Source organism: Anopheles merus, chromosome 2R (genome assembly GCF_017562075.2).
Source record: "Anopheles merus strain MAF chromosome 2R, AmerM5.1, whole genome shotgun sequence".
Taxonomy (NCBI): Eukaryota; Metazoa; Arthropoda; class Insecta; order Diptera; family Culicidae; genus Anopheles; species Anopheles merus.
In genome coordinates, this window is record NC_054082.1 from 2,663,032 (window position 1) to 2,679,545 (window position 16,514).

Below are 16,514 nucleotides of genomic sequence, written 5' to 3' on the forward strand. Positions count from 1 at the left end.
TTTCAGTAACTTTTCTTCATGATTTCCACTTTTTTTGTAAATTTATTTTCGAGCAACTGGTTGCGAGTGGAGCATACCTGTCTAACTGAATGTCAGTTTGATGACGTTTGAAAAAAGTTGCAGCCCAACCTGTCACGTCAGGTAATGTGCTGTGCGCGAAGAAAAAGAAGATTAGATGCGAAAGGAAAATCGGCCAAAGCTGATGCTGGTGTGAAAATTGGACCGTAAATTCGCGAACAAACATGACGGAAACGCCCGAAAAGCGAAAACTCAGTGAACTGCGCGTGGTGGACCTGAAGCTGGAGCTGGAAAAGCGTGGAAAGGATGGCAACGGTGTGAAAAATGTGCTTCTGGAGCGGCTCACTCAGGTACGGAGGGCTCTTAGCTCCGAAAGGGGACGCCATATTGGATGGGCATGAAAAATGGATGTTTTTTTTTTCGCATCCCTTTGCCATGCGCTCGCCTCTGCAGTGCTGAATGATTGCGATTGATCACATGCTGCCTACCCATTGTTTCTTTTGTACAGACGTTGCGGGACGAGGGGCTCGATCCGGAGACGATGGAGTTTGAGATAGCCGCTGGCAAGGCGTCCGTGAAGAAGGTGAGAGCTAGCACGGGCGGTAAGACGGATGAAGAATCGGGCAGCACTGCGGATGCGGCGGCCAGCAGTGAGCAGAATGCTGACTCAACGGAGACTAGTCAGCCGGCCGAGGATAGCAAAGCGTCGGACGAAGAGCCAGCTGTCGAAAATGGAAAGGGAACGGAGGAGAAGGAGGAAGAGGAGCAACTAAACGGAAAGGCCACTGACGCAACGCAGCCGGAAGAGAGCGAGGAGAAGGAATCGGAAGCCGCGGAAGAGCCGGCTCAGGAGAAGGTCAGTGTGGAGCAGAAGAAGGAAGAATTCGTGAAGGTAGGTAACGGGTGTGTGAATGGGGGCGAATGCACTGCAGAGGTCTAACGGGGAGCTTTCGTGGTTGAATGTTGTAGCCAACCGAAAGTGTGTCGCAGGAAAAGGTGGTGGCCACCAAGCAGGAAGAAAGCAAGCCCGTGGATCTGAAGGAAGACTCGAAGGAAGCAGACAATGAGGACTCCCTGAACCTTACGATCGGCGAGGAGGATGAAAAGTTGCTTCACGATAGCAACATGGAGGTAGAGCAGAAGGAGGAAGGTGAGTAACGTGGAAGGCTCCTAGCCGCATAACGACCCCCGAAACGTAATCATGTCCATCTTTCGCACTGTAGAGACGCAAAAGAAGGAACAATCGTCCGCAAAGGCTAAAGAAAATGCCTCCGAAGACTCGAAGAAAAACGACGACAAGCGAGAGGGAAAGATGTAGGTAGAAAGCCACAAAAACGGGGCCGCAATGTCACTAATCCGATGCGTTTTTCTTTCCAGCGAGAAGAGCGTGGTTACCTCCAGCACGGAGAAAGGTAATGTTGAACGTCGTTTTGGGTTGCTTAACGTCGGTGCGAATTGTATTATGTGTGTGCGCGATTCTGTTTTTTTTTTGTTTAAAGAGTCATAGCTTGTTGTTATTTGTTTTTAATTTGTGGTATGATTTTGGCGTGTGAAAAAATAGCTGTTAAGATGTCAAATGAAGGTAGTCGTCCCGAAACTGTACCATCTATGGAAGGCCGGCTAAGCCCGGCAAGTGTACGATCCCGGATAGAGACGCGTTTTGCTATACTTTCCTGTTTTGTTCGATTGATTCATCATTGATTTGTTGCAATAATGCACCATTCTGTGTCCGGGCGGGCTGTGAACCACAACCGTGCGATCCGTGTAATACACAACACTCGTGCAGAGGGCAAACGGGCAAGAGGGGACAATAGTCTCGTCGGGCGCAGTGGTACCATGCGCGTCGAATCTTCCTCCCTCCACTGGTGGCACTGGTGGTGCAACCCTGTATCTTGAACCAGATGTCGATGTCCCGGTGCACTTCTTGGTAGAATACGAGAGAGATAGAGAGAGAGAGTGGAGAGAAAGAGCTACGATGAGAGACGAACCGAGGGTGTCATCGAGTATCACCGTGCGAGCGAGAAGATTGGGTGTACTTGTTGAATAATCGTTCTATATTTTTGCTCGGATACGCGAAATATATTACAGACGGCGCGGCAACTAAAACAACAGCATCATCATCGTCATCCTCATCGTCAACGGCAGCGTCGGCGAGATCGGGAGGCGAAAAGGCGACGACAGCGTCGCCCGCCAGCACGACCAACTCTACCGCCGCCTCCGCCAGCACCACTGCCGGCGGCGACGATAAGACGAAGGGAGGAGGAAGCACGGACGGTGGCAGCGGCTCCGCCGCGAACGTGAGCCGCAACCTGTGGGTATCGCGGCTGTCCTCGCTGACCCGGGCCACCGATCTGAAGCAAATCTTTTCCAAGTACGGCAAAGTGATTGGTGCCAAGGTGGTCACCAACTCGAGGACGCCCGGGACGCGCTGCTACGGGTACGTCACGATGGCCTCGGCCAAGGACGCGACGGAGTGCATCAACCATCTGCATCGCACCGAGCTGCACGGTCGGCTGATTTCGGTGGAACGCGCCAAATCGGAGCTGGGGCCGGCGCGCTCCTCGTCCACGGGGGCGGACTCTTCGTCGGCGAAGGCGACCACCGCATCGAGCAGCAACGCATCCGGCAAGAGTTCTGGGACTGGGGGCAAAAGCGACACGAAACCGAAAACATCTTCTTCCACGTCCAACAGCGACAAGAAGAAGAATGGCGACGTTTCGAAGACGAGCGCCAACGCCTCCGCCGCCGACAAGGACAAGAAACCGGCGCCGAAAGATCGCGCCAAACCAGCAGCAGCATCAGCACGTCCAGCACGAACTCCGGCGTCCGACGGTAAACGCCCATCAACTGCCGGGGGAACAGGTACATCGCGGTCTGCCGGCGCATCCGGGACCGGAGGTGAGAAGAGTGGAGGAGCAGCAGCGAGCAAAAGCAGCGACAACGTGGCCGCGTCGGCCGGTCGCCGTAGCCGTGATCGGAGCCGCTCGTCCCGCGATCGCCGCTCAAACACGCACGGATCGTCGTCGCAGGTGCGGGACCGGCAGCAGCGCAGCCGTGGCAGCAGCCGGGGAGCGACAGGCCCCAGGGAGCGCGACTCGCGCGAGTCGCGCGAGGTTCTGTCTTTGCAGAAGATACGCGAGGAACGGGAGCGCCACCGGCTGCGCGAACGGGAGCGGCAGCTGCGCGAGGAGGAACGCCGCCGGCGGGAGATCCGCGCCCGGCAACGCGAGGAGGAGGAGCGACTGCAGCGCGAGCGGGAAAAGCTGGCCGCCGAGCGCGAGCGTATCGAAAAGGAGAAGGCGGAGCTGCTGCGGATCGTGCGCGAGCGGCAGAAGCTCGAGAGGGAGAAGATCGAGCTCGAGCATCTGGAGCTGAAACAGCAGCAAAGGAAGTACGGTTGCAAATTCATACATATTTCACCCCCCAACAAAACACACACATTTACCTTTCATTCTAGATTTCTCGTTAGAGTTACGGTTTCCGTTTGTACCGTTTGTTTGTTTATTTAAATAATACTCCCTGCTACTCATCCAAATGATGGTACCGTGTACAGGGAATTGTTTGCCTCTAGATTTCCCAGATTGGGAATTGAGTGAGCGAAGCGCCGTGTGAAGTAGTGTTTGAGGCAACGTGTTAGGAAATGTTAACAACAGTTGTCACCCAGCTGCTAGACGTAGAAGAAACAACTGATGCCATTTCAACAACGAGACGGCATAATTGCATGTGTGTGAACTGGCAACTCTGAAATCAGACATTTAAGTAATCGACGAGCCTGCTGAGATCCTTGTTCTCGCCATTTCATCAATCTTCCGTGAAAGTGCTGTGCCAGATGACTTGAAAAGACATTTCTTCATATCCCAGTGTGACTGACCAGAGCAACGAGATGGAGTCAACGTTAAAAAGCTAGACCGGAGAGCTGCTGTCTGCCATCTGTCGGCTACCGTTCGAAGAAGAGGTCTTCCCCGTGCAGAGACTTTCCCAATCCCGGATGCTGAGCAGTACGAAGGAAGTTAGATGCGTACGGTGTCGCGGTGTCGGTGTCCCGCGACCGTGTTGTGTCCGACGTAGTCAAAGCTTGCAGAGTGATACGAAATCTTCGAAGCTCTAGAGACGCTTTCAGTGTGTGCTAAGTGAAAATGCAGTGCTTCTGAATCCGGTTGAGAGCAGCGAAAGTGTGAAATACTAAGCCGCCAGCAGTTGTAGGACGTTGGATGGGCGATGCAACCCGCCTGCCAATCGTCCAAAGATGAGCTGGCTGTCCGAAGTTGCATTTTAACAAATTTCTTTCTCCCTTTTTTACCACGAGGTCTTCCCACCAGACACATCGAATGACTAGCGAATGCATGTCATTAATATTTACCCTCCTTTTTACCCACCCGAACCCATTCCAGGATCGAAGAGGCAAAGAGGTCGTTGAAGCGCCCGTCAACCGACCGGTATGATGATGATCGCAAGCGGCCCGCACCCGACAGGCGCGTTGAAGCACCACCGCCACCGAGGTTCGATTCTTCGATCACCTCCAGTTCCGGGTAAGTCTCCAACATAAGTGGTTTGAAAAACCGGTTTTCCTCTCGTTGCTAACGTTGTGTTCCGTTGTGGTCGCTTTTAGTAGACGCTCCAACTACGACCGCATTCCGTCGACCGACAAGAAGAGTCGGTTGGACGATTACCCTGCATCGTCCTCGTCCTCCTCCAAGCGAGATGACTTCCGAAGGGACACCTTCAAGCGCGGTGACGATTACAGGCGCGGTGGCGATGACTACAAGCGCGGCGGAGACGACTATAAGCGCAGTGGAGATGACTTTAAGCGCGACTCTCGCGATGACTACAAATCGAGCGGCCGTTCGGGCGATGACTATGGCAAACGGGACAGTGGCTACAGCAAGCGCGATCTAGATCGTCCTATCTCCAGCTCGTACGATAGCCGTGGAGGCGGTGGTGGTGGTGGTGGCAGTGGCCTCCTTTCGCAATCGCTAGGCAAGGAGAGCCGCTATTCGGATCGCTCGAATGACTATCGCGGTGGCGGCGGAGGCGTCAGTGGTAGTAGCGGAGGCGGTCTGAACGGTGGAAGCGGCGGAGGCGGTCGTGGCGATGATCGTGATCGCAACAATTCCTCCAGCAGCCGGTACGGTAACGATCGTACGAGCGGCGGCAATGGAACGGCTTCCGGTGGCGGCAACTGGCACAGCAGCGCCGGGCTGTCGCAGATCAGTGGAATATCGTCGCTCGGCAATTGGGGCGATAAGACGAACGATGGCGGCAGCGGCGGTGGTGGTGGTGGCTGGAGAAACATGGACAACGGCCAGGATCGGTACGATCGGACGTACAACGAGCGCAAACCGATGCCGATGTCCTCCGGCGGTGGTGGCGGTGGCGGAGGGGGAGGAGGTGGCTTCATGGATCAGTCGCGCGCGAATCAGTTCATGGGCGGCAGTGGCGGAAGGCCCCAGGACCGGTACGGCCAATCGATGTCCAATCGGTTCGACAACGGTCGCTACTAATCCGCGCACCGCTGTGTTCCATGTTGTCGAAAGGTGTATATGGTTTAACGATTGTAAGGCATCCATTTTTTTAGCGTTTAAGCAACGGAGAACAATCACCGGCATCAGTCTTTTTTGTTTCGTATTTTTCCTACTACTGAGGGCAGGAAGTTTCCTACATACACACACACACGCGCGTAAAGGCGTGTTCCCTCTATAATAAGCCCTGTGATTGTGCACTCGAACAGGAGCTCCGGAACGGAACCGGCATAGAGAGGCCGGATGGAGAATGCAAGTACTGCAAGTTATTTAGATGTTAGCTACAACACTACAGCCGCAATAACCTAATAAGTGTAGGTTTTTAATATTGTAAAATAGACACAGCCCGAGACATTTTAAAACTACCCTTACCATAACCTCTACTCTTTGTTCTTTCAATCTTCATACAATTCTCGACCAAAAAGCGCGCAGTCCCCATGGTTGGAAAGCCAAAGAACAAATGCAGAAATTACAAACAAGGCCAGTTCTTTAACTCCAAATTAGGCTTGGACTTGATGGTTTAACTCCTTCCCAAGACAGACAGTCCCTGGCACCCATTGTGGGTCCGTTGGTCGCACGACGACTTGACGACTGCACCAAGGGACTGACCAACACAGTATGTAGATGGTTCAAAAAGAGCACACAGTTGAACAATTATCACTAACCGTAGAGAGGACAGTTCCCAGCGACAGTTCCACGTACACAGTAATGCTAATCTAATCTACTTTCTATCTGTCTATTATCATAACTGCCAAATCGATTGATATTACCACACCACCCTCTATGCTTAGCCATCGGAACTCTGAAACTACTCCCGCGCCAATGTCCCCGTTTCGGACCACAATCCACAGCAACGATCTGTTCTTTTCGAATAGACAGTGTGGGGGTTTGTTTTCTTCTTTTATTTTGGAATGCAAAACATATAGTACACAGATTATTCGAGTTTCCTAACGAGTTCTGTGCTACTGGCCCGATGTGAAGTGTGTGAGGAAACGACACACGAATGAACACACGATTAAAAAAATATATAAAACGGCATCTTCAAAGTTTCCACTAAATTAAAAGCTAAATTGGAAGAAACGTGAGGACGTGTGTTCACCCGTTCGTTTATAAAAAAACAAAACATGTTCCATTCGATGGGGATTTGTAATATGGTAAAACAAGAATAAAACTACCTTAAGAAAAGAAAACATAAAAAACGACGTTCAGCAGCATCTTCCTCCCCCTTCCGCCCAGCCGCTCGATAGGCACAGAAACCGGTTCTCGGGGTGCGGGTTGCTTTCGGTGGATGTCGACACTCGGCTCACCTCTCCTGCCCCCCTGGCGCTCTACATGATGATCTGCGGCTCGGGAACGCTCAGTGCGATGCTTTTGTGTGGCAGCACCTGACCACCGTTGATGTAGATTTCGTCCTTCACGATCACGTCCTCGCCGAGCACGGTCGTGCCTTCGAGCCGCACCCAGCGGCCGACGACACAGCGCCACCCGATAATGCAGCTGTCCAGCCAGGAGTGTGACTTGATGATGGCGTCCTTCAGGATGGTACACCGCTTGATGCACACCCCGTCCTCGATGACCACGTTCGGGCCGATCGTGACGTTCGGTCCGATGCGACAGCCGGCCCCAATCTTGGCGGTCGGATCCACCAGGACGTTGCCCACGAATCCGGCCGGTCCGCTGTACAGCCGGTCCGGTTGCCGCTGGCGCAGCGAGGTCAGGTAGAGGCACATGCCGGTAAGGAAGTCGCGCGGCTGCCCAATGTCCATCCAAAACCCGTTCAGTTCGAACGCGTACAGCTCCTGCTCGTGCGACATGACCGGGAAGATCTCCTTCTCGATGGACGTTGGCTTCAGCTCGATCCGGGCCAGGACGGACGGGTTGAGCACGTACATGCCGGCGTTGATTTTGTTGCTCACGAACTCCTGCGGCTTCTCGATGAAGCTCTTGATGCAGCCGTCATCCGCGTACAGCACGACGCCGTACTTGGACGGTTCCTCGACACGTGTCACCACGATCGTGCCCTCGCGCCCGTGCCGCCGATGGAACTGCTCCAGCTCTTTGAACGGAAAGTCACAGATGATGTCGGAGTTGAGCACGAAGAACGGTTCGGTGCTTTCGGCGAGGATGGACTTGGCCAGCGCCAGCGGGCCGGCCGTGCCGAGCGGTTCCGTCTCGTGGGAAAAGATCAACTTGACGCCGAGCCGCTCGACCTGGGCCGACAGTTCCGCTTCCATCTGTTCCGCCCGGTACGACACGGCCAGTATGACCTGGGTTACGCCCGCCTCGACCAGTGCCTCGATCTGGTGCAGCAGGATCGGCTTGTTGGCAAACTCGACCAGCGGTTTTGGCGTGCTGAGTGTTAGCGGCCGCAGCCGCGTACCGTATCCGCCGACCAGGATTAGCGCCCTCATTCCGTCACCTTTTCCGACGACACCCATACCTCTGTGTGCGCGGCACGGCTTTCTTCAAACAAAGTAGGCAGGCAGGCACAGGTGACACGTAGTCAAGCTTCAGCACCACACAACGGTGGGACGACGACGTTCGTTCTTATAACCGGGTGGCAGGCTTTGTTATCAGTTAAAACGCTGTTTCGTGCGCTTAGCTGCGAACCCTTTCGTAGAACAGGTATCTGTTGCGGATTTATCTACCAGAAGAAGTTTCACAAAATTCTCTAATTCCACCAACTATGAGGCACACAAGACGCACAGCAAAAACTAATTAGCACTGCCCTTCGTTCACGAGAACGTATCAGCGAGTCAGCGGAAAGCAAGTGTCGGTTCGTCGTTGGTCGCAGTGAATCATTTGGTCAGATGTTTACTTTGAGCGTTTTTTTTTCTATCTCTCGCTCGCTTTTGCTTTATTGGGCGGTGAAAAAATGTAATCAAAAGGCCAGCGTTTGTTTGTTGACGTTTTAACAATTTTCGTGTCACTTTGCTGTCATTTCGGCGTGCGATGTTTTTGGCCGTTGGCGCACTCCGACATCGCGGACGGAAAAGAACATTCCCGGGTGAATTTTAAGGTATCGTGTGGTGGGAATGATTTCATATTTTGGAATTAGACAGCGTTTTTCTTTGTTCGGAAAGCGTACAATACAAAGCGTGTAATTAAATTGCGAACAAACCTTGCCATTCCTGTGCGAGTACAACCCTGGGTGCGGTTGATCGCGTTAAATGAATTTGACATTTCTTTGTTTTTCTAAGGTCATTCGTAGAAAAAGGGAACGGAGAAATTAGCAGGATCGCATTGAAAATCTCGACCACGATTAGCGCACCTGCATTGGCCGCGGAACTAGAGTGCAGCAACAGCCACGTTTGGAGGAGATATTTTGTGTTCCGAAATGGTAAGCAAGCGTTGAACCAACACACCAACAGCAAAAGGGCCAAACTAATACGCGCATTTCATCTGCTCGGTAGGCATTCACCTCGAACGATGTGAGAATATCCGATGACTCGAAGGAATTGCACTTCAACAAGCATGTGGACTACATCGCAAACCATGGCAACGACAAGAACGACTACGTGAGTATTGCAGCATTGTTCTGGCTGCTTTGATGGGAATCGCTAATCGCCCTTCCTCATTGGTAGGAGTACTGTATGACCGAGTTTCTTCGAATGTCCGGAATTTACTGGGGCGTGACGGGACTGGATCTGATGAACGAGCTGGGCCGGCTGGACAAAGCGTCGATTATCGAGTTCATTAAGAAGTGCCAGTGTCCGGTGACGGGTGGCATCGCTGCCTGCGAAGGTCACGATCCGCACATGCTGTATACGCTGAGTGCGGTGCAGATACTGGTCATCTACGACTGTCTGGACGCGATCGATACGGAGCTGGTAGCAAAGTATGTGGCCTCACTGCAGCAGCTGGACGGAAGCTTCTTCGGGGACAAGTGGGGCGAGGTGGACACTCGGTTTTCCTTCTGTGCGGTTGCCATTCTTAGCTTGATTGTAAGTATTGTCGACGCGATAGGGCTGCTCTATGGTTTCGGTGCTTTGGCTAATGTTTACTTCCTCTCCCCCACAAAGGGTCGAATGGACGTGATGGATGTGGAAAAGGCGGTGACGTTCGTCATGTCGTGCTGCAACTCGGACGGTGGCTTTGGATCGAAACCGAACGCGGAAAGTCACGCCGGATTGATCTACTGCTGCGTGGGCTTTCTCTCGATAACGGATCAACTGCACCGGCTGGATTGTGAGCGGCTGGCGTGGTGGCTTTGCGAGCGACAGCTGCCGAGCGGTGGCCTAAACGGACGGCCGGAGAAGCTGCCCGACGTTTGCTACTCCTGGTGGGTGTTGGCGTCCCTCACCATCATCGGCCGGTTGCACTGGATCAGTTCGGAGAAGCTGGAGAACTTTATCCTCTCGTGCCAGGACGCGGAGACGGGCGGATTTGCGGACCGTACCGGCAACATGCCGGATATATTTCACACCCTGTTCGGGCTCGGTGCGCTGTCCCTGCTGGGCGACAAGCGGCTGAAGCCGGTCAATCCTACCTTCTGCATGCCACAGTACGTGATCGAACGGTGCAATCTGAAGCCGAAGGTAATCGTGCTGTAAGCGTCGCTTTATTTTATCAATTCATACATCAAACGCGACTATACACTAAAGTGGATCATGAAACACGTTGAAAATGCTCTTTGCTTTCCCCTCTGTTGTTAGTAAGCTTAGATAATAAAAGACAGCCATCCAAAGATCAAAAGGAAGCCACCCATCGGCGTGAGCCGGACCACGCTGCGATCGTTGGTGAACGCCACGTAGTAGCATGTGCCACAGAAAAGCGACATTCCCGAAGCCATTAGTGCCGTTGTCTGGTCGTGTGGGAAGAGAGAAAGTCAGAGAGAACGTTCTGTGCATAGTCCACCAATTCGAAATGACTTACCAGATACGGACGTCGTGCAAAGGGGGCAGCCAGAAGGGCCAACGAATGGATGAAGTGATACCGATTGGTCATTTCAAATATCTGCTTCGGGTCCCGTTCCTGTATGTCCTCGTCCTTCGGCGTGAAATGGTAGTGAGCTCCATAGGCCCCAAGAATGACTGCCGCCGCACCACTCAGTCCAGCCAGTCTCACGATGTGCCGGTTGTGGCCCAGCAGCTTCCACATCGGTGGCAGCGCCTGTTCGACCACCGCTTTGGTGTGAGTTGCCGCCGTTTGCGTTACGGCTTTCGGTTTCAGTCCCTAGCGGCGAAGGACGACATCCTGCGTTAAAATCACAATGGTCGCAGGAAGCGATGGACAATCAGTTTGTTCAACTGCTGATAATACTTACCGCAGCTCTGGCTCCTTGCGCTGCTATGGACCACACGGTGCTGGAGACGGGATTGTTGAAGAGGACATAGTTCACGGCATCATTTACACCCATTTTGCGGCAGAATTATGCGTTTGCTGTTGTGAAATGAGCTATTTTTGCACGGTTTATTGTGAAGATTGTTGTGGATAAACGAAATGTCATTGTTGGTTGGGCAAGTTTAGAGGTCGTAGTTGATTTCTTCGTGTGTGTGAATCTCCAGCAACGGACCGAATCAAAGTGTCCTGGCGTAGTGATTCCTGCTCTTGGAAATTGATGAAAACGGTACGATATCATCTCGATGCTCCTCTTTACATGCTGGCAACCACTTCTGCTAAAATGTCTTCTAATTTGTGTAGCGAATAGTGTGCGTTTCAGCAAGTGCAGTGGAGCTTACTATTGGGTGGGAAGTACATCCCACAGATCCTTTATCGTGTAACCTTCCTTCAGCGATTCCATGGCGAAACCCAGCTCCTTGCAGTAGACCGGTTTCCTTTTCGAACCATCGCCCGTAGCCGTATCCGCCAGGTAGGCCGTAAACTTGGCATTTATGTCACCACCGGGCGTGGAATCGAGCTCCTCAATGTCGTCAGCCGATTCCGTTGGGGCGCGTTCGCAGTCGGCCGGGGCTTCGTAAAACACCCCAAAGACGGGAGTTTCCGTGTAGACGCTGTGCAGCGAGAGCAGCTCCTTGAACACGTCCCCGAGCCGGTCCGCCGGATCGATGCGAAAACCGAGCACATACGAGCCGGCCGTTTCGAGCGTTTGGATTACCAACGCCGGTCCGTACTTGGATTCGCGAATGCGCAAACTGGCAATCTGCATGTACGGCAGAGATATGTTGAAGCTGTTGTTCATCTCGGCGTACCACACGAGGCGCACGTTGCTCACGATGAGGATGCCCAGATTGCCCTGATCGCTGGACAGGTTCCATACGCCGCTGATGGTGTTAAAGATCTGCTCCTGCGGTTGGACTTGCAGCTGGCCCGACACTACCACCGAAGAGCGCAACTTTAGCTCCCGGAAAATGGTTGAGGCCTGGTACAGCCGGTACACGTCGAAGATGGAGGCAAAGTGTTTCGTATTGGTCGCGGTTAGGTTGGTGAATATGAACTCGAACCGGGAGTTGGAGCCGACGCTCAGTATGTACAGGGCTTGGGTTGTTCCGCGCACCTTCGAAACGACCGTTTTCGTGTTCATCGTCAGTATGCAGGAGAAGCCCACAGACAGGCTGAACCGATGAGACGTGACCGAGTACCAGATGAGGCGCAGGTTGGTCACCAAAATTCGACCGCAGTCCCCACTGTTGCCCTTCGTGTCTTCGACCGAGTCAAGGACATCGAGTACAACTTCGCCGCTGCGTATGGTTTTGTAGCTGGAAGGAAGAATGGGAATTAGGCTGGGAAACGCACCAACGGGCAGTTGCTTACATTGAGGGAATGTCGAATTTCACCTCCCTGTCCTCCCAAACGGGCTTTTGATTCATTTCGAGTCCCTAGATAGTGTTCACTGGCGTGTAAAAACACTCCATTACCAACTGAGTTTCTTGGTTGTGTATCGCGAACTGAGCTGTCATCACCATGGCAACTACCAGAGCCACTGTCGCGAGGCCACAACATTGTGCCATAGTCATTGAAGTTTATTGTATTGCATAGAAATGTAAAAAGGGCTTGCGCTTTCGCGTAGAACTTATTCCGATTCACTGCCCGACCGGCTGGCCGATCCACTGGGCGAACCTCCGTCGGGAGTGCCGGAACGGCTGCGTGATCCAGATCCCGAACGGGAGCCCGAACGAGAGCCCGAACGCGAGCGAGACCGGGAGCGGGACCGAGACCCGGACCGGGAACGAGATCGCGAACGGGATGCCGATCCGCGCTGCGATCCAGACCGGGAACGTGAGCGAGAAACGCTGCGACTGCGGCTGCGAGTTGGCGAACGACTTCCAGATCCGCTGCGACTGCGACTGCGACTACCCGAACCGCTGCGACTGCGGCTGCGGCTGCCCGACTTTGATCGGCTGCGACTTCTCGACACGGATCTCGACTGAGATCTGGTACCGGATCTGAAAGAGATGAAGGATGCAGCAGCGTGTAAATACTTTCTCCGTGAAATTGTTATTCGCCTGCACACACACATACCTTGATCTGGATCGCGACGAGCCGGAACGATTCGATCCCTGCGATCTGGACCGCGACCGGCTGCCCGAACGACTTCTATCCCGACTTTCACGCTTCGCCTTTTCATCGTCCTTGCCGTCTCCGCCCTTGCCCTCGCCCGCCTGCGTCTGGCTTGCTTGCGCTTCCTCCTCGTCCTCCTCCTCTTCCTCTTCCTCCTCGATGTCTTCGTCGTCCTCTTCGCCGGCCGGCTCAAGCTGCCGCTCGCGATAGCGCTGCATACGATGCTCGGAAGCATTGAGCGGGCGATGTTTCACCACCAGCTTCGTGTTGCTCTGCTGCTGAGCGTTCTTCTGCCGACGCTTGCTCAGCCGAACGCGTGTCTCCAGCTCGTTGTAGTAGATACCGTCCGGGCGCAGCACGAGGTAGTAGTTTTCCTCGTACCCCTTCGACGCCTTGCTCTTCACGTTCCAGTTGTACTCGCGGGCCATCTTGTACTCGTACTCCTCCTCATCCTCGTACAGCGTATCGTTGACCAGATCGCGGCGCCGCTTCTCGAGCGTATCGTCCGTCGGCAGGAAGTACGCCACGAACTGCTCGCCACTCTCGTCCATCACGCCCCGAATCATGGCCTGGGACATCTCCTCGATCTGGGCCGGCACGTTCTTGCCGCTCGGGGCCGGATCCGAATCGAAAATGACCTGCGCGCACGGATACTTCCAGTTGGCAAAGTCCGGGAAGACGGGCATGATCTCGACCGGCGTCACGCCCGGCTTGCTGTAGTGCGTCGTGATCGGCTTGGTGTTGTCCTCGAACGTTTTCTCGATCGCCTTGATCTGTGCCTCCCGGTCCATGTACAGTGTCTCCTCGCGCAGACTCTTCTTCACGTTGAAGCCCACCTTCGCCTCCACCTTTTCCATCGTCTGCGGGTTGAAGCGCGTCTGCTCGGTCGAGATGTACTCCGACTTCCGCAACCAGGACACGCTCTTCGCATGGCGGCTGCTGCGCATCGAGTCCTGCGGCGTGTGAATGTCCTCCTCGAGCAGCTTCTCGTCGGCCGGATCGAGCTGGGCCGAATGGTCGATCTGGTACAGGTCCCGGTTGATCAGATCGATGGTGACGCCCAGATCGTGCTCGGTAAGCACCTCGTAGCGATAGTTCCGCTCCAGCGAGGTCGGATTGTACTGGATGAAGCGATCATTCTCGAACGGGTACGTGATGAACTTCAGATCGAACGGAATGTCCGGCAGCGTGTTGCAATATTTCACCCGGGAAATTAGCTCCGACCTAGCGAAAGGAATGGGGAACAACGGAAAGCAACAACAGCACCATGAAGCGGGACGGTAGCGTGGGAGCGGTTGTTTACAATTGCGTCGAGGGTGGTTTTCGCATGCTTACCTGCGCTCCTGCTGACGAACGGGACGCTTATCAGCTCCGTTCGCACCGTTTTGCACGGTCGGCGCCATCGTTGGTGGCAATTATTTGGTAATTGTAACAAAACTTATCGCACTTTGCTCCGCGTTGTTATTGTGGACCGCCTGTCAAACATCCCGAGCGGAGAAGTGAACTCCGCAGCGCTGCGAATATAAACGTGCGCTGAGTTTTGAAGTTCGAAATCGACAAACTGTAATGTAACGGTTTTCGAAGATGTCTTTTCAAATTCATTCAAACTTGCAAAACGGAAAAAGGGAAACGTTTTGAATGAATACTCTTGCATTTAAAGCATTGAGCATAGTTCATTATGCTTCTTATTCCCTTAAAATGTAAATTTATTATCCCGGGATGTTTTAGCTCAAATTTAAATCTCACCAACCTCTCGCCACCTTTGCGGATGGGTCATTCGTTCGTTGGCTAGTGTTGAGGAATTTCCACTCCATCTCCTGATGTTGTAATGTTCAACCCTTACTTGAATGGCGTACTTTAACTGCATAAACCTTCTGTTTTGCTTACATCAAGCGCACGGGCGGTATCGTTTATTGTAGCCGATTTGTTCAACATTAACGAGTTTGAAAAGAGCCATCTAATGAGCGTAGCATTTGGGAGTGTTTGAAAAACTATACCCATGTAGTTGGAAGTGCTGTTTTTTAGTATGCCGTCTCCCTACTATTGCTAAACGAGCCAAAACTTTATCTTTCCATTCGGTGCAGCATACCCCAATGCTCGAATGATCCGATACATTTGTTACGAAAGCGATGTAGAACGGCCGAGACACACACACACACACACACACACACACACACACACACACACACACACACACACACACACACACAGACAGATGGCCTCGAACGACTTCATAGGTTGATCTGCTCTCAGTGCAGCGAATCTCCCGGCGCCCGGTGGTTGGAATTGAACGAAAAGTTATAATTTACTAAGTAAATTGTATCCTACTCATCCAGCGCGTCGTGTATCTGTGCTTGCAGCACGTCTTCACTCACTCAGTCTCAGTCTCAGTCTCAGTCTGTGTGCCTTAATTCGCCGTTTCGCAAAGGCCATGCCGGCCGCCAAGTTGCCGCATCGAGCAGGGGTAGGCGAGGATCCGGGCTTCCGTCACATCGGCAGTTGCCGTTTACGAAAGGAAGTGTTTCAATTTGCAAATTGAGGAAACCGCCAGCAACCCAGTAGCACCGGTGCGGTGTACTTGTGGAAATGCTGCTTGTATTTCTCGCTGCTCTCAAGAACGCCGGTTGTCGGGTTGCTCTTGCTGACGTTTATTGCTCATATATATATATACAGCGCGTTCCGTGCGCGTTGGGTTTTGGAGGGTTGTCCCCCCAGCGATCGGGGGACAGCGACCGTGCCTGTCGGACGACCCAGGAGTAAGTAGGAGGTCAGCGGAATGTCTTGCAGTGTGGTACGGGTGAAAAGTTTTTCCGAGGCAAAAGTTTCTCCTCACAGTCCGGGTGTAAACCGTCAGCTTGTCGTACAAGCACCCTCCCGATCCTCATCCTCCCAATCTGAAGAGGACCAAAGAGGAGCAGTGTGGTATGCAGCAACCCAGACTTCAGTCCTCTGTTGGCCGACCGCAGCTGCCGGAAACGTGCATGGATACATATATCAATCGTCGCCGTCGCGAAGACATCCCCCTTCCTGGCTCTTCATTTGCATCACACGCACACCTTAGACGCCCGAGGCCGGAAGCACTCGAAAACAACATAAACTTTTGCTGCTGACTGCTTGGAAAATCGGCCCCCGAGCGAGCAGTGTGTTGTTGCGATTTCTTCCCTTGGCGTTGGGTTGAAGAGCATCAGCAAACCCTCTAGAATGCTGCTTGTCGAACTGTTGTTGTGCTGGTCCACGATACCTTCTGGTACATCCAGGGGAGGGCACAGTCTCCGGAACGTGTGTAAACTACAATGTATGTACTCGGATCTGGAAAGCATTCTCGTTACTACTACTACGGTGTTGCAGCTACACCGGTTGCGAAGATGTTTTGGGTGAGTGATCGCTTCAGAGTGGTAAAAGCTTCAGTCTGCCAGTCTGCGGTGCGGCTTCTGCTGCATAACCGACTCATGCAACCATGCAGCAGCTGTCCCAGGAAAAACCCCCTCCGTCACCCGTCACCGGCAAACCACGTGA

At 53.2% G+C, this 16,514-nt stretch overlaps 6 protein-coding genes across 8 annotated transcripts; 2 read left to right on the plus strand and 4 right to left on the minus strand.

Moving 5' to 3' along the window:
- The first annotated feature begins 146 nt into the window (after positions 1-146).
- On the plus strand, positions 147-6,712 carry LOC121591097 (SAFB-like transcription modulator). Of its 2 annotated transcripts, none has more exons than XM_041911476.1 (8): positions 147-368; positions 527-910; positions 988-1,168; positions 1,242-1,332; positions 1,396-1,430; positions 2,107-3,409; positions 4,410-4,547; positions 4,628-6,712. In XM_041911476.1, exons 1-8 carry the CDS (start codon positions 243-245, stop codon positions 5,517-5,519), a joined length of 3,150 nt encoding a protein of 1,049 aa, XP_041767410.1. In that variant the 5' UTR covers positions 147-242; the 3' UTR covers positions 5,520-6,712. The 2 variants fall into 2 exon arrangements, with proteins under 2 accessions (XP_041767410.1, XP_041767411.1); XM_041911477.1 differs by having other exon boundaries at positions 4,631-6,712.
- Positions 6,425-8,380, minus strand: LOC121591104 (mannose-1-phosphate guanyltransferase beta). Its single transcript, XM_041911485.1, has one exon. The coding sequence runs from the start codon at positions 7,973-7,975 to the stop codon at positions 6,866-6,868; it is 1,110 nt and encodes a 369-aa protein (XP_041767419.1). The 5' UTR covers positions 7,976-8,380; the 3' UTR covers positions 6,425-6,865.
- Positions 8,381-8,435: 55 nt separating this feature from the next.
- LOC121591106 (geranylgeranyl transferase type-2 subunit beta) lies at positions 8,436-10,155 on the plus strand. 2 transcript variants are annotated; one of them, XM_041911487.1, is made up of 5 exons: positions 8,436-8,556; positions 8,738-8,877; positions 8,951-9,055; positions 9,122-9,481; positions 9,560-10,155. In XM_041911487.1, exons 2-5 carry the CDS (start codon positions 8,875-8,877, stop codon positions 10,088-10,090), a joined length of 999 nt encoding a protein of 332 aa, XP_041767421.1. In that variant the 5' UTR covers positions 8,436-8,556; positions 8,738-8,874; the 3' UTR covers positions 10,091-10,155. The 2 variants fall into 2 exon arrangements, with proteins under 2 accessions (XP_041767421.1, XP_041767422.1); XM_041911488.1 differs by having other exon boundaries at positions 8,749-8,877.
- Positions 10,077-10,986, minus strand: LOC121591107 (transmembrane protein 256 homolog). The gene is made up of 3 exons (XM_041911489.1): positions 10,804-10,986; positions 10,413-10,712; positions 10,077-10,341 (listed from the first exon to the last, which is right to left on the minus strand). Exons 1-3 carry the CDS (start codon positions 10,894-10,896, stop codon positions 10,198-10,200), a joined length of 537 nt encoding a protein of 178 aa, XP_041767423.1. The 5' UTR covers positions 10,897-10,986; the 3' UTR covers positions 10,077-10,197.
- Positions 10,987-11,216: 230 nt separating this feature from the next.
- On the minus strand, positions 11,217-12,343 carry LOC121591105 (Bardet-Biedl syndrome 5 protein homolog). Its single transcript, XM_041911486.1, has 2 exons — positions 12,252-12,343; positions 11,217-12,196 (listed from the first exon to the last, which is right to left on the minus strand). The coding sequence occupies exons 1-2, from the start codon at positions 12,305-12,307 to the stop codon at positions 11,218-11,220; spliced, it is 1,035 nt and encodes a 344-aa protein (XP_041767420.1). The 5' UTR covers positions 12,308-12,343; the 3' UTR covers position 11,217.
- A 78-nt stretch (positions 12,344-12,421) lies between these two features.
- On the minus strand, positions 12,422-14,502 carry LOC121591102 (RNA polymerase II-associated factor 1 homolog). Its single transcript, XM_041911481.1, has 3 exons — positions 14,334-14,502; positions 12,960-14,222; positions 12,422-12,883 (listed from the first exon to the last, which is right to left on the minus strand). Exons 1-3 carry the CDS (start codon positions 14,399-14,401, stop codon positions 12,511-12,513), a joined length of 1,704 nt encoding a protein of 567 aa, XP_041767415.1. The 5' UTR covers positions 14,402-14,502; the 3' UTR covers positions 12,422-12,510.
- Positions 14,503-16,514: the final 2,012 nt, after the last annotated feature.

Excerpts from the sequence above, each read along its gene's own strand:
- LOC121591097 (XM_041911476.1), top strand. The coding sequence starts at position 243 with ATGACGGAAACGCCCGAAAAGCGAAAACTCAGTGAACTGCGCGTGGTG. Across the intron at positions 369-526 it reads TTCTGGAGCGGCTCACTCAG|ACGTTGCGGGACGAGGGGCT; the intron begins GTACGGAGGGCT and ends TCTTTTGTACAG. Across the intron at positions 911-987 it reads AGAAGGAAGAATTCGTGAAG|CCAACCGAAAGTGTGTCGCA; the intron begins GTAGGTAACGGG and ends TGAATGTTGTAG.
- LOC121591104 (XM_041911485.1), bottom strand. The coding sequence starts at position 7,975 with ATGGGTGTCGTCGGAAAAGGTGACGGAATGAGGGCGCTAATCCTGGTC.
- LOC121591106 (XM_041911487.1), top strand. Across the intron at positions 9,056-9,121 it reads GCAACGACAAGAACGACTAC|GAGTACTGTATGACCGAGTT; the intron begins GTGAGTATTGCA and ends CCTCATTGGTAG. Across the intron at positions 9,482-9,559 it reads TTGCCATTCTTAGCTTGATT|GGTCGAATGGACGTGATGGA; the intron begins GTAAGTATTGTC and ends TCCCCCACAAAG.
- LOC121591107 (XM_041911489.1), bottom strand. The coding sequence starts at position 10,896 with ATGGGTGTAAATGATGCCGTGAACTATGTCCTCTTCAACAATCCCGTC. Across the intron at positions 10,713-10,803 it reads CGCAAGGAGCCAGAGCTGCG|GGACTGAAACCGAAAGCCGT; the intron begins GTAAGTATTATC and ends CTTCGCCGCTAG. Across the intron at positions 10,342-10,412 it reads TTGCACGACGTCCGTATCTG|ACAACGGCACTAATGGCTTC; the intron begins GTAAGTCATTTC and ends CCACACGACCAG.
- LOC121591105 (XM_041911486.1), bottom strand. The coding sequence starts at position 12,307 with ATGAATCAAAAGCCCGTTTGGGAGGACAGGGAGGTGAAATTCGACATT. Across the intron at positions 12,197-12,251 it reads AAATTCGACATTCCCTCAAT|CTACAAAACCATACGCAGCG; the intron begins GTAAGCAACTGC and ends TCTTCCTTCCAG.
- LOC121591102 (XM_041911481.1), bottom strand. The coding sequence starts at position 14,401 with ATGGCGCCGACCGTGCAAAACGGTGCGAACGGAGCTGATAAGCGTCCC. Across the intron at positions 14,223-14,333 it reads GTTCGTCAGCAGGAGCGCAG|GTCGGAGCTAATTTCCCGGG; the intron begins GTAAGCATGCGA and ends TCCTTTCGCTAG. Across the intron at positions 12,884-12,959 it reads TCGTCGCGATCCAGATCAAG|ATCCGGTACCAGATCTCAGT; the intron begins GTATGTGTGTGT and ends CATCTCTTTCAG.